Source organism: Thalassophryne amazonica, chromosome 11, assembly GCF_902500255.1.
Source record: "Thalassophryne amazonica chromosome 11, fThaAma1.1, whole genome shotgun sequence".
NCBI classification, from domain to species: Eukaryota; Metazoa; Chordata; class Actinopteri; order Batrachoidiformes; family Batrachoididae; genus Thalassophryne; species Thalassophryne amazonica.
Genome location: NC_047113.1, coordinates 90,348,696 through 90,364,118, shown reverse-complemented (window position 1 = coordinate 90,364,118; position 15,423 = coordinate 90,348,696). Strand labels below are relative to the sequence as shown.

At 39.3% G+C, this 15,423-nt stretch overlaps 2 protein-coding genes across 5 annotated transcripts in view; one reads left to right on the top strand and one right to left on the bottom strand.

Moving 5' to 3' along the window:
• The window catches only part of polr1a (RNA polymerase I subunit A), a 181,242-nt gene extending 178,294 nt beyond the window's left edge, over nt 1-2,948 (bottom strand). For all 4 annotated transcript variants that reach the window (XM_034182336.1, XM_034182337.1, XM_034182338.1 and 1 more), the window contains exon 1: nt 2,783-2,948. In XM_034182336.1, coding sequence (XP_034038227.1) covers nt 2,783-2,859 — 77 coding nt within the window. In that variant the 5' untranslated portion in view covers nt 2,860-2,948. The remainder of the gene's footprint in view (nt 1-2,782) is intronic.
• Nucleotides 2,949-3,153: 205 nt separating this feature from the next.
• The window catches only part of ptcd3 (pentatricopeptide repeat domain 3), a 59,434-nt gene continuing 47,164 nt past the window's right edge, over nt 3,154-15,423 (top strand). Inside the window, exons 1-6 of the mRNA XM_034182341.1 lie at nt 3,154-3,280; nt 5,366-5,418; nt 9,447-9,486; nt 9,577-9,622; nt 9,991-10,059; nt 12,982-13,086. Coding sequence (XP_034038232.1) covers nt 3,192-3,280; nt 5,366-5,418; nt 9,447-9,486; nt 9,577-9,622; nt 9,991-10,059; nt 12,982-13,086 — 402 coding nt within the window. The 5' untranslated portion in view covers nt 3,154-3,191. The remainder of the gene's footprint in view (nt 3,281-5,365; nt 5,419-9,446; nt 9,487-9,576; nt 9,623-9,990; nt 10,060-12,981; nt 13,087-15,423) is intronic.

Genomic DNA, 15,423 nt, shown 5'->3' with positions numbered 1-15,423 from the left:
GCCAATGTAGTACAGCTCTTTTTCTGCAAAGACATAATCATAAAATAGAGTGAGACATAATCATAAATTAAAAGCGAAACTAGTAATTCTCAATACAAAATCTCTGAAATGTCTATGACATTAAACACTTATTATAAATTAAAATATATTACCCAGATTACATGAAATTCAATCTCATTCTACAATCTAAAGGAAAACAGGCTCATGGCGAAATTATGTCCTTGCGGAGTTAGGCAGTCCAGCTCGTATGTGGACAAAGTTGATCAGTGGCAAAGCTGGTGTAGGGATGTCCATAAACAACATGAAAACAGAGACTGGAATGGACGTGGCGTGACTAGCAGCGTGCCACACAGCGGCCATTACTAAGGGTGGAGAGAGCACCTTGAGCCAGTTAAACAGAATCGAAATGAGGGGAAAAAAGGCAGCCAGAGCTTCACCATCAATTGCACCAACTACAAAAACAACTTCTCAAATACTAAAATGAACTGTACAAGAGCCTTAATGTAATTATGTAAAACAAATGTCTATTTTAAAGTCGTTATGTCGCAATTTAATATCAATATACTGAGACTATAACTCAACGCCATAAGTTCTTTTCACTAAGCTGCGTTCACATGCATACAAATATGGAAACAAAAATGTTTAAATATATTCATGTCTATATACTTGCAATTGTTGTTTAATATGATGTGTTCATGGTGGTCACAGGCGGCATTTAAATTTTAACAGTGTGGTTGGAGGGGATGGAGGAGGTACTTTTTACCCTGACTGAGGGTCAAAAGTCATAAATTCTGAATGGCTTTATATCTACTTGGAATAAAATGTTAGTAAAAATCATATATATGTTGTTGTCATTAAAAGACTAGCAATAATATTACAGTGGAAAAAGCAGCAAGGTAAATGAGTACAATGGCAAGGCATACTTCAGATTTAAATTTTAATACATAAGGATTTTTTGTCCAGGCATGTATGGGTTCATTAGAGCTTTTAATCAGCTTGAATACAACTTACAAGGCTTCATTTATAAAAATCCATCGAGAATTATGATGAAAGGAAAAAAACATCACAGTAAATGGATATTTTCCCCCAATTTTCCAAACTTTATATAAAACTTTTTTTTTCTACCCAGACAAGTATGGGTTCATTAGAAAGAGCAATTCAAGGGCTTTGAAACAAGCCTACTTTTATTAAAATCTGTTAACAAATAGCGACAATAGGGCGAGAAAAGCAGCACAGCCTGTCATAATTTCCCCAAATTTCTGCATTTTACATAAAAGTTTTTTTTTCATCCACACATGCATAGGTTCAATGGAAAGAGCTTTCAAATGGCTTTAAAAAAGCCTACATTTATTAAAATCCATTAAGAAATAGCGACGCTAGTGCAAAAAAAGCGGTCAGTTTATTACTGATGATCGGCACATCTCCACCCTTAGTAATGGCGCCTTCCTGTCCCGAGCGACGCCAATAGGTTGAGGTGCGCACGTCCATTCCAGGTCTATATTTCCATGATAAACAATATATACTTGCTTAAGAGAATCTACAGGCATTATTCTTGAAAATATTGGCAAATTAATAACAGCTTGGTTGTTCAATTGTCGGTGGTAAATATGGGTGGATTACAGTTTGTGTATTGCACCATTCCACAAGAAGTAAACAAAAAGATATGTACTTACTGTCTTCATCCCAAATGTGCTTCTTGGACTGGTTCCTGATGTTGCGATGGTCCTTTTTGTCTGTATCACTGGAGTACTTCCCAGTCTGTAGGAAGACTATCAGTTGGGACATTTTTTTCCTGAATGTTGAAAAATCGCTGGTTTCGCTCTTCTTTGGGGTGTGCGTTTTCCTGACATTCATTTTGAGGCTCAGAAACAAGCGATTCCTCCTCCATATTGAAGATCGCCGCAAGAAATGGTAATTTAAAAAAAAAGAAAAGAAAAAAAAATCGATCACAAATATAGTCCCACTTCAAATTTTCTGAATCAAAAGTGTGTTTCAAAATACGTCTGCTTGGTTGAAGATCGCCGCAAGAAATGGTAATTCTAGACCTCCCGGAAGTTGACCGTGAAAAAAAAAAATCGATTTGCGCATGCGCGTGGTAAAATGAGACCGGCGCAAACTCAGACCACGACACCGGTGATTCCATAATTATTGCCAGGCGTTGTACCAAAGACATCCATTCGTCAGTTCAGGTCACTGGTTAGTGTCCAAATCTCACAACCATACAGGAAGATGGGAAGCACCATGTCAGGACAATTTACAATCTCATGTAACCTTGTGATAGCATCTTTGTGACAGAATGTTTCTTGCATACAGAAACTGCTGACACACTTGAATTACTCATAGTGCCTCTGGGACCAGTTTTGGAGCCTGAAACACTTATTTCTTTGCCTGCCGGCTGTTCTCGTTAACATGGTGGTCCCCTTGTGTTATAATCTTGTCTGGAAAACACTGCACTCCATTCACATATTGGCTGTATGCAGCAGATGGTAAACTGAAAGTATCACAAAAAAAACATCTGGTGAGCTATATTCGCCTGCTAAAAATGATAGATGTCTTCTTTTAAAAGTAGAAGTATCTGGTAGAATATGGCCTTTAAAAAATGCTTCATCGTATGACACTCAGCAAGCAACAAAATGCAATGCAGTATAAATTTTATACTGCACTGCAAGCGTGAGAAAGGCAGTTTTTTGTTTGTAATGAAAGTTACAGGCAGCGAGCTAATGTTAGCAGACGTGTTTTCAGCTCATTTGTTAGCTAACAACAACAAAAAACTTTATCTCACCTTATCTCTTCGGCAGAGTACATGCCAAACGACATTCCCTCCAAGCGTCGCCATGGCATTTCTTTTCCAAACAACATTATGAATAATTACATGGATATTTGTTGTTATGATGTAGCCGCGCTGGTTTTCAGCCACATGCCGAAAAAAGTTCCTGCGTGCAGCTTCACGTGTGGACCGTCACATGAAACACAGATCAGAGGGGGGCACAAATACATCTAACCATGCCTTTATGCAGAACTGTAAAAATATTTTTTTTAATTACACAATTATTTAACTATAATATGGCTTTCTGTCTAAAAAGTGTAGATAAACTGTGATGTTTCTTGTACCATTAAACAATATTATCACAACCCCACCCCCCCAAAACACGCATGGTTTCGTCCTCCCAGAATCCTTTGGTTGTAGCATCATGGCGGCGTCCAGTCGGCACCTTGGATATTATCTTCACAGAAATAGTCGTTTTTTGCTAAATCATGTTGAGCGGTTGTTGCGTCGCAGGTCAGTCGACTTACAGTTATTTTGTAACGCTTAAATGTTGTCCAGTTTATGTCGATATAGGTGCGTTTTGACTGATTTTTGACAGCCGCAGCTGGAGGCTAATCCATGCTAACCATAAACTAACCCTGTGATCCCAACCAGCTTTCTGTCAGCAATAACTCAAAAACAGCATCAGCTGTTATCCTCTAACCTATCTAGTCAAATGAGCACAGAGTGAAGATGATCTGATCTGACAGTCGTGGTCTTTGTTGCCCCAGAGCAATCGAAAAAGCAACTTTGTGTACTATTTCATAGTTGTGTCTGCCATCTGCTGGATGGATTATGGAAAATTGGAAGAACAACTGATATAATTTTCATTAGAGCTGGATGATAAAATGATAACAGATAAATTATGCTTTTAGATATTTATACTTGATATTGACAGCTCTAAACATCAGAACATGTGCAGTTTTTAGCTTGTGTTGTTTGAGTTGAAGCAGGTAAAGAAAGTGCTGGAATCCGGGCACGGAATTTGACTGTGTATTTGTAACTGTCATACTCCAAAGTTGAAAAAGCTGTTGACGAAAAAAGGTTATCTAGCAAAGGGTTTTAGTTGTGCTGATTGCTACAACAGGATGAGAAAATAAAGATGGGTGCACCATTAAGTGAACACAGATTAGTGTTCTGCAAAATTTTACCATACTGAAGTCAATGCCAAGTGTTTGTGAGTTGTTACACACCTCCCATCTTGACCTTTCACAGTAGGATCCACAGAATGCACTGCTGCTGCCATAGTGGTTATAATAGTCTATTTGTGTAGCACTTTCTACATCATAAATAAAAAATAGCAGATAAACTTAACCTTCTAGTTTCTTCAGTTTTCAGTCATGATAAGGGTGCTCTTCATAAACTGACAATATTATTAATTTATATATTAAGATAAACCTCAATATTGATCAGTATACCAAAAAAAAGATATTTTTGTCATATTGCTCAATCATAATTTGCATGTCATTCCCATTGATTTGCCCTGTCTGTTGTTGAATATAATAAAACAGAAGTGAATGATGGTTAGTCAGGGCGTGTACGTGCGCTCGCACCTAGGTCGCTTGTTTCATACATGATATGCTGACAGGCATGTCAGTTCTTTAGAATCAGGACTATCATCATTACCAGTAAGATTAATAGTAGTATTCTACTGTATTATTAATTAATTTAAATTGGACCATTAAGTTTCCATTATCTCCATTAATAACAGATATCAGTTCAAACGGGTTGTTTTCAACAGCCAAGTTGGGGATGGCAGGATGTTCCTAGATCACACGTAGTTACATCAACATGTTCTGGGTCTACCCATGTGCCTCGCTCCAGTCTGTAAAACTTCACATGGAAGTCATAGAGTGGGAATACTAACCAGATATATGAACATCCTTAAACTAGCTCCTGTCGGTCCACACTGCGGGTCTACTCTGCTCATCTTCTGAGCATCGGGTCTTGTCACTCAGTGAGTCATTTCAGCTGCTTGTGTCCACATGGTGAGAGTTCACAGTAAAAGGATTCGAATTTAGACTTAAAGAAACTCTGACATAACCATTGATGGTGCCTTAATGTGCCAGCCGATCTCTAGCAACATTTTTAGCCCAATACAGTTGAACTTCATTTTGCAGAAATTACGATCAGACTTAAAGGGAGAAATGTATAATTTTCCTGTAGCGTTCCGTGGCCTGAAATTTAGAGGTGCTGATCCTCCTCTGTTTTACACTGGGCTGCACACAATCTTTGGCAGCACATTGTTCCAGTGCAGAAACAGTTAGGAGCTGCATGGATTAAAAAGCACCACACTCTGTACCTCAGCAGCAGCACCCTGACATTATCATCAGAATTGGGAACAAAACACAACTTGTAATTCACTGTTTATTTTGTGTCTTTCAAAAGAATAGTTGCAAACAATGAGAGTAAATCACAAACGGCATATAAAAGCAAATTATAGTGCCAGCCCCTTCTCCCCACCAGCAACAAAAAGAGAGACTGCCAATCAGGACCAGAGTTTTGTTACTGTGTTGTCTTTCTTTGTCTGACCAATGTACCCCTACTTTTCCCCCTCAGAACTTTCTGCTCGACTTCAACTCTGAGACAGCAAATTACTGAAGCTGAGAAAGGTAATTTGGCAAGACATTCTGATATGTAATAGTAAACGTCATCACCACAGTATACACAGTGTTCAGAGGATTTGCAGCTCATCTGTAATCGTGTGAAAGTTACATGATAGGTTTCTGAACAAACGTTCAAGTTCTAAGATACAATTTTGTGGGTAAAAGTAGATATACTGTATATTATACAGTAAAACAAAGCAGTCTGGATGAGCCCAGTCACAGCAGAGGTACAGGGTGTGCCAAAAAATTGCCACAAAAATAAAGCCATAGAAAATCTACACACGTTTTGATGCTGATATCTTTCATATGTCATCTTAAAGCATATCTCAGGGAATTTTATCTCTGGTGTTCATTTCTAATTTCACCTCAGCTCGTAAGAGTTTTGGCATTCACAAGATGTGCTCAATATGTGCACTGCTCCTCTGGTTGGGTCAGATCTCTCTTTATTAACATTATGAACAAAGTTTGAAACTTCTTTACAATCCTCCATACTGTCTTTCTGTCTGAAGCTTTTCTAACTGCAAAATGACATTGATATTGTCGTTGGGTTTGCACGATCGATTTGGTCTCAAAGTAGAATTCCACCAGTTTCCCTTTTTGCTCGATTATAAGCGGTATCCTATTGGATCAGTCTCAAACTACATCAGAAGAAATTCCTCACATATATCTTGATGTCTTAAAAAAAAAAAAAAAAAAAACAGAATTAAGATTAGCCATTGTAGAATTAGAGTCAAATGATTTTGTAGCACTTTTCTGGGATACCCTGTACGAAATGAAGATCATCACTGACACTCACCAATTCGAGGAAAGTGGGACTGTATTTCCTTGATTAAAAGTCCGGCCTTTTTTTTTTTAAGCCACACTCAGACCTACACTTAAACGAGGCAGGGCGTAATTCAAGGGCGGTGATTATTAACAAAATGCTGCTTGCTGCCTGCACTGTAATGTGTTAAGTTTCACAATATTCCAAACCGAATTAGATCAGAGTGCTCTGCGGGGCTGTGAACCCTCTTTGTAGCCTGACGTGCACATGATAAATGACCGAGCAAAGAGCTGTGATTTGTCACTTTTACGTTTTCACCCCTTCCTCTCCTGTCATATTTTAATAGTTTTTGCAGTGCACCTGCCGATTACATTTCAGTAATGGATCAAATACGTTTGGCAGAAAAGTCCGCAAATATGATCAACTTTACAACATGGAGTCAGAACAAGACACTCAAATGACCCACAACTCATGGAGAGAAATTACACGTAGCGTTGGTTTAGAGGTTGCTGATTGTATGAAGAAGTGGAGCTCATTGTGGGACAAACTGGCCCAGAAAAGCCACTGTTTACCTGCGGTAAATTGCATTAAGACACCCACCAATGCAACTGAGAACTTTAAAAGGGTCACACGCACGTTGAAGTCATTGCATGGCCACAGTAGTTGTAGAAACATAATTCAGGCTTTAGCATTTTAAGGTACCACTCCACAAAGAAAAAACAGTGATTCGACCAAATGTAATTTTTTTTAATGCACACAAGGCCCGGCACTTATTTAAGGCAGGCGTTAATTTTTTTTCAGACGAAGTTTTTGACCCAGTCATTAAATGAGGCAGGTCCAGATTCAAGGTCAGATGTTTAATCAAGGAACTACATAAACCTAATTGGTGCCAGGGATACCCCGTAGATTGTTCGGCATCTCCTGACTGTAACTAATCCTTTGCATACATATAGCAGATTTTGTCCGTTTTATAATAGCCAAGTGGCCTCTGTGTGCGTGTATGAGTATGGCTTCGATCACAGAGAAACTGGGGAGAGCTGACATTTGCTGTATGCTATGCTTATGCATTTTGGGTCAAGGATGAATGCTGTAAAAACAGAAATTTGATAGGACAAATATTTTTGGAGAAATTACTGATATTATGTAACAACAGTGAAAAATGGATGTTGTGCTGCAATGCACCATGGGAGTTCGGGGTTTTGGAGTTTTAAATGTTATTAGTGTGGTTCATGTTAGTTTGAATAAATGAATGAATAAGTTTATTTCGGTACAAAGAAAAAAAGCGAACACGTTTCAGTACAAAATAAAACAAAACAAAACTGATTTCTCAGTTACCCTAAGTAATTGAAAGGGTGTAGGTAGAAGCAAAAGCTTACATACACCTACCCCTTTTACCTCACTGAATTTTACTCATCACAACAAAAGCAAAATGAGCAGAACAAGCAAAGCACAAACATTTTAAGATCATCAATGAACTTAAATTTCTCATCATAAAATAAGTAATAGTGCACATCGCACAATCCAAAAATAATAGAAATAATAGTACAAAATCAGTAAACTTAATTGTCCATACTATAACCAGACATTATATAGTTTTCATAAAGTCTTTTAAAGCTGACTAGAGTACTGCATAATTTAATACCCTTGGTACAGTTGTTCCAAATGTTCACTCCTTTTACAGAGACACAGTGACATTTTACAGTAGTTCGTGTCCTTGGTTCATCAAATATCAATATTCCTCTCAAATTATAACTGAAGGTCTTCATTTTAAACAGATTTTGGACATGATGAGGTAAAAGTTTGTCTTTGGCTTTGTACATAGTTTGTATTGTAATGTAATCAACTAAGTCCATGAATTTCAGAATATTTAAGCAACTAAATAATTGGTTGGCTGGCTCATGGTAGATTTATTATTGATAATTCTTATGACTTTCTTTTGCAATAGAAATACTGAATTAGTATTTGGTTTATATGTGTTTCTCCACACCTCAATATGTTATATATGGAGCTATTAATACATAATGTAAAGTCATGAATGAATATTGAGAGGAAATCTTGAGCTTTGTTCAGAATTGCAATGGATTTTGACATTTCAGATTTGTGTTAGTGTTATTGATTTATTCTGTTTTTGTAGTTCGGTTGGTTTAGTCGGTTTAGTTAAGTGTCATGAAAATTCAGTAAGGTATATCTTATATATTATATTCCAGTTCTAAGGTGGAACTATGCCAGTATACAAAGGTATCTTATATATTATATTCCAATTCTAAGGTGGAACTGTGCCAGCATACAAAAGTATCTTATATATTATATTCCAGTTCTAAGGTGGAACTGTGCCAGCATACAAAGGTATCTTATATATTATATTCCAGTTCTAAGGTGGAACTATGCCAGCATACAAAGGTATCTTATATATTATATTCCAGTTCTAAGGTGGAACTATGCCAGCATACAAAGGTATCTTATATATTATATTCCAGTTCTAAGGTAGAACTATGCCAGCATACAAAGGTATCTTATATATTATATTCCAGTTCTAAGGTAGAACTGTGCCAGCATACAAAGCTATCTTATATATTATATTCTAGTTCTAAGGTGGAACTATGCCAGCATACAAAGGTATCTTATATATTATATTCCAATTCAATTCTAAGGTGGAACTATGCCAGCATACAAAGGTATCTTATATATTATATTCCAATTCTAAGATGGAACTATGCCAGCATACAGAGGTATCTTATATATTATATTCCAATTCTAAGTGGCAACTGTAGTGTATTTGATGTCTACCACCACTGTCTCTGTTTGTGGGTGTGCAAAATAAAAGCACCTGCTTGCGTCAGAATACAGAAAAGACAAAAAGCTCTCTGTGCATGTGTGCATATAACTTTGGTCATGGACAAACTGGGGAGACCTGACATTTGCCGTTTGGTTTGCTTACGTATTTTTGGTCAAGGATGAACGCCACCAAAACGGAACATTGATAGGACTAATATTTTTGGAGAAACTGTGGATATTAGCTGACAACACTCAGCAATGCATGTTGCTAACTACATTCTGGAATCACATACCATTCCAGCGGGGAGTGATGAATCATCTATATATTAAAAGCATGCAAATAGCCAGTCCAACTGTACTGAGCCATACATACTGTATGAAGCTGTGTATCAGGCTGATCTTTATTTGTTCATCATGTAAACATCACCCGTGGATTCGCCAGTCTGACTGATTCCATTCAGATCAGATTCACACCTGACTCTCTGTGGTTTTTCAGAATCTGCAGAGCCCATTATCATTCCCAAGAAGAAAACATGGTATGTGTTCACAATTTATATGACAGCAGAGGCTGAAATTGTCAGCACACGTACTTCATGTTGCTTTCAATCACTTTTTTGGTTTGACAGGAGCAAGGAATCTGTACTGGAAGTTCTGGCTGCAACTGTGAATAGAGTGAGAGCTCCGCCACTTCTCTTACAATCAGCATGTGTTCTGGTGTGACCACGTTGTCTTGATCTCACGCTCTGCAAGCCGCCTTTCCTTCGGACGTGTTCCATGATGTAACGTTTCTGTCTCATGCTTGCTGCATGCACAAAAGTCAGCACAGCTCACAGAGAAAGTTCAACAAATTCAGACTTTTGATGCTTAACACCTCCGCCGAGTCTGTGGCATCTCACCACACAGTGAACCTCATTCACAATAATGGAGGAGGTGGTCGCAAAATATGTCTGACCGCAATAATGTGAACTCACCTACACTTATCGATACTGACACGTACAGTGCTTGTCTGTCTGTCTGTCTCACCCTCTTTTCTCTTGCAGGACCCGACAGCGTATCCATACCAGTACCAGGATGATCCCTATCTCACTCCGAAGAACATTTCTGAATGTGTATGTTGAAACCATTCTTCTCTTGCTAGTCATTTTTTTTTATTTGTTTTAAACTCTGAAACAGTTAGAAATGGATTTTCTTACATTCATCTTGCACTTCATACATTTATCTTTCTTCTCTTTTCTTGCACTGCCATGTTTCATCCTTAACACACATTATGGCACAGGTGTCAAACTGATTCCAGAAAGGGCCAAGAGGGTGCAGGTTTTCTTTGTAACCACCAACTCCACTAGGTGATTTCACTGATGAACTCTTCCCATCTGTTCAAAGTGATGTTCATCAGTGAAATCACCTGCTGGAGTTGGTGGTTACAAAGAAAACCTGCACCCTCTTGGTTCTTTCTGGAATCAGTTTGACACCTATGCATTATGGCACAATAGTGGATGTGTTTAGTACACTTTCCTCTCAATAAGACGGTTCCTGGTTCGAGGTCAGTCATGCGTCATTGTCCTTGTACTTCTGGACTTGCTTCAGAATAGACCTCGTGCTGGATCAACATGTAGATCAATACCAGGTTCTCTGTGGAGACCACGAGCAAACAGGAGGAGAAAATGAGATTCATCTGAAAGGTTTTGCTTGTAAGCGATGATTTCAATAGCAGGCCAGACATCAAAGTGAAACTGGTACGAGAATAATCCTTTACTCAGTGACTATTGTTACACCAGACAGATTTTGCTGGTGATTTCAGGCGTGCACAGAATCATCTTTGGTGTAATGCATGCACACAGTAGTCTGTCAAAAATGGCAATGTACACGGACGTGTGTTTGAAACAGTATGCTGTTTTTGGGCGGTGGGAGGGTGACCCATGGATGTTCATCGATGAGTGACTGTTATCTATGGCGATGCCTGTGGGGATGTTAGTACAGTCAGGAGAAGGGCATGGAGTGTGAAGGGTGAAAATCCAGCCACAGTGAGTTTGCATGACCCAGCCCGTAGGGGGCGCCCCATAACAGCCATAGATGCAAAGCATCAAGTGCAGGTGCGATGGCATAGTCCTCACAGAATTTTTGGAACACAGCAACACTGTCAGCTTTGACCGATGTGTGGAGACTTTTAAGTGCTCTTACCACACTCACCTTACAGTCTGGATCTCGCACCATCCAACTTTTTCCTTTTTCCTAAGCTCAAAGAACAGCTGAAGGGACACATTACACTAATGATGCAGAGGTGCAAGCAGCTGTGCATCGCTGGTGCTGAGAGAAGACACGCGATTTCTTCACCGATGTGATGCAAACGCCTGTCCGTTATTGGTGTAAGTGTGTGGAAAGGAAGCTGATATCCTCCCAAATTAATGACATTGCCCGATAGAGAACATTCTAAGCTCCAAGCAGATGTGCGATTCATGTGAATATCTTGCTTCATTTCAGTTTAATTTCAGTTCAATTTATTTCATTTATATAGAGCGAAATCACAACTTAGCTGACTCAAGGCACTTCACATGAGTAAGTTCTAACATGACCAACCCCTAGAGCAAGCACACAGGTCACTTTGGTGAGTAAAAACTCCCTCTGATGATGTTGAGGAAGAAACCTCAAGCAGACCAGACTCAGAAGGGTGACCCACTGTATTGCTTGATTTTGAAATGATCGCAGAGGAGACGGGATGTTTCAGCCGACCCTCGTACTTTCCTGTAATGTCCAGCGTTTGTAAGCGGCCATGTTTTTGACTGTACCAGATTTTACTGCTCCTTTTACGAGTATGTGCCAGAAATAAATGGGACAGTTTTAAGAGGTGGTGTTTCACTTTGGATTAGTAGAGATGGTGAGGTCCCTACCATTTGGGAGGAGATTGTTTAGTGGTTAAGCGTTGGGTTCAAACCCCTGCCATACCAGAAAATCATGGACCCTTGGGTCCTTAATCCCACATTTGCTGCCAGTGTGCAGTTGAGCACTTTGCATGGCACCACCCTGACATTGGTGTGTGAATGGGTAAATGTGATGCATCATTGTAAAGCACTTGGAGCTTCAGATTCAGATGGAAAAGCAGTATGTATATAAATGCAGTCCATTGTATGGTAAGACTTCCTGTGTTACCAAAGTGTCTCTGACACATTTTTCTTCTTGCTTCTAATTTATTTATCTATGTGTTTGGGGGAATATCAATAGTTTTTATGTCACAGAGAAGCCAGTGGAGTCTGTGGAGTTCAGTTGTTTGTGTCCTGGGTCAGATGCTAAATGGTAAATGGACTGCATTTATAATAGCGCTTTCCCATCTGCATCAGACGCTCAAAGCGCTTTACACATCAATGCCTCACATTCACCCCGATGCGAGGCTGCTGCCATGCAAGTCGCCCCCTACACAGCGGGAGCAACTAGGGGAATAAGGACCCTGTCCAAGGGCCCTTAGTTACTTTCTGGTCAGGCTGAGATTTGAACCGAAGATCCTCTGGTCTCAAGCTTTAACCACTAGACCATCACCTCTCCCCAGTACATGACCCATCCATCCTATAAAGTACAGACTTCACAGTGTCTGAAGTGGCTTTCTTATTAAAAGTCCTGACAGATAGATGGACCAAATGTCCGTTGGTTGGAGAAACACAGTTCTTTGTGATCATGCATCAATTTGACAGGGTGTTCATAAGTTATAGTGCTGAAAGCAAAATGTGACAGACACACTCACTATCTGTGCACGATTATATGTCCCTGGTCCCAGTGTGGCAGGTAGGAGGTGATAATGAGGAGGTGACATGCACCTGGTAGCAGTTGTCCAATTCTTTTTGATCTCTTAAATATAAGAGGCCACTTACAAGTGGTGCTGTAATTTCTATACTCTTGGCTTATTCTGGATGCACGTACTGTCACAATGATCTTGCTGTAATCACATCACTGCAAAGTACCAAGTGTCAGATGGCTGCTTCCTGTAGTATTTCTGAGTTTTTCAGCCACTGCCCCACTCATTCTGTACCTCTGTTTCTCTGCAGGAGAACTTCTCTTTCGCTCAGGACTCTGGCAGATTTGCAGCCAAATACATCATCAACAACAATCCCAACTTGTTCAACAAAGACATCGCTGAGCCACATATTCCAGTGAGACACACGGACACATTGTGCACCGCACACTGACAGAGGGCAATACGTACTTTTGTATCTACAAAAGATCATCTAAAATACAGGGTGTTTGGAAAAAATTTGATGTCATTTGAGATGTAAATATCTGAGTAACTGCATAGACTACACCAAAACAGAACTAAATAGGCTTAATGTTGAGCACCATCGGATTTATTCATCAAAATTTGAATTACAAATTTAAAGATATGTGGATTTTATGAACGATTTCAGAACTTTTCAATATGTGCACCACCTGTGACACGGCACACATCAGGTCGGTTGACAAGCCAAACTGTCGTTGGGGGAATCTGGCTTTCCATACTTTTTCTTCTTTTGGACTTCCTGGGGCTTTGCAAGAATGTTTCCCGAACTTGCTCGACCATCTCTTTCGATACTGCACAGACAGCCTCTCTTTGAACTCTTTGTGCCATGTCCAAATCTGCACTGCAGTTGGTGCATTTTTAGTGAATTCTCTCACACAGTCTTGTTTGACTATGTTTGAGCATACATTAACACATAAAACACTTTTTCTTTTCCAGTGAATGTCATTTTTATACCTGAAAAGAACAAACATTAAACATAGAATTTTGACTTGTTTCTACAAGGAGTTGACCGATATGAATTTAAGGGCTGATACCAATACTGATTACTGACATGGTTTAGAGGCAGATGGTGAAATTTACCTCCAGTAAAATGTGTCAAAATTTAGTATAACACACTCTTAACACATATTTAATTCACAGAACCTTTCAACATGAACTTCACACAAAGCGTGCAAAGAGCGACAAACATGTAACATTATGAAGTTGAACAAATAAATAAATACAGCCAACATGGCTCCAGTCTGCACACTGCTATCTTCTTCTATGTCAGTCTGTGGGACAGCAGTCTTCAGCACTGACAGACTGAACTTGTGACATCTAACAAATCAAATACACTAAAAAAATGAACCGCTGTCTCAACGAGAAAAAGTTTTGTAACAATTTGTATATATATATATTTTTAAAGTTATTTCAACTTAAAGTTCTTTCAATTTACAGTGGGGTAAAAAGTATTTAGTCAGCCCCTGATTGTGCAAGTTCCCATACTTAGAAAGATGAGAGACATCTGTAATTTTCATCATAGGTACCATTCAACTATGAGAGAAAATGAGAAAAAAAAGGAAATAACATTGTAGGATTTTTAAAGAATTTATTTATAAATTATGGTGGAAAATAAGTATTTGGTCAATAACAAAAGTTCAGCTCAGTACTTGGCAATGACAGAGGTCAAACGTTTCCTGTAAGTCTTCACCAGGTTTACACACACTGTAGCTGGTATTTTGGCCCATTCCTCCATGCAGATCTCCTCTAGAGCACTGATGTTTTGGGGCTGTCGCTGGGCAACTTGGACTTTCAACTCCCTCAACAAATTTTCTATGGGGTTGAGGTCTGGCGACTGGCTTGGCCACTCCAGAGCCTTGAAATTCTTTTTACGGAGCCACTCCTTCGTTGCCCGAGCGGTGTGTTTGGGATCATTGTCACACTGGAAGACTCAGCCACGTTGCATCTTCAATGCTCTCACTGAAGGAAGGAGGTTTTGGCTTAAAATCTCATGATACATGACCCCGTTCATTCTTCCCTTAACACAGATCAGTCATCCTGTCCCCTTTGCAGAAAAACAGCCCCAAAGCATGATGTTTCTACCCCCATGCTTCACAGTAGATATGGTGTTCTTGGAACGCAACTCAGCATTCTTTTTCCTCCAAAAATGACTAGTTGAGTTTTTACCAAAATGTTCTATTTTGGTTTCATCTGACCACATGATATTCTCCCAATCCTCTTCTGGATCATCCATATGCTCTCTGGCAAACTGAAGCAGGGGGAAGCAGGGGTGCAGGTCTACAATTGTCTTCCTGGTGTCCTTCAACGGGTGCAGTTAATACAGGTAAAGAGTGCAGAATAAGAGGGCTTCTTAAAGAAAAATTAACAGGTCTGTGTGAGACAGAATTCTTGCTGGTTGATTGGTAATCACATACTTTATTTTATGCAATAAAATGCAAATTAATTAATTAAAAATCATACAATGTAATTTTCTGATTTGTCTTACCTTCTGTCTCTCACAGTTGAAGTGAACCCATGGTAAAAATCACAGACCTCTCCATTCTTTGTAGGTGGGAAAACTTGCAAAATCAACAGTGGATCAAATACTTATTTGCCTCACTGTATATCAGTGAGCGTGACATCAGGTGGTCGAAGGTCACAGTCATTGGATGTTTTTTTTGGGGGGGGGGGGGGGGGGTTAACCACAGATTTGGTTGTAGTGTGATGGCTACAT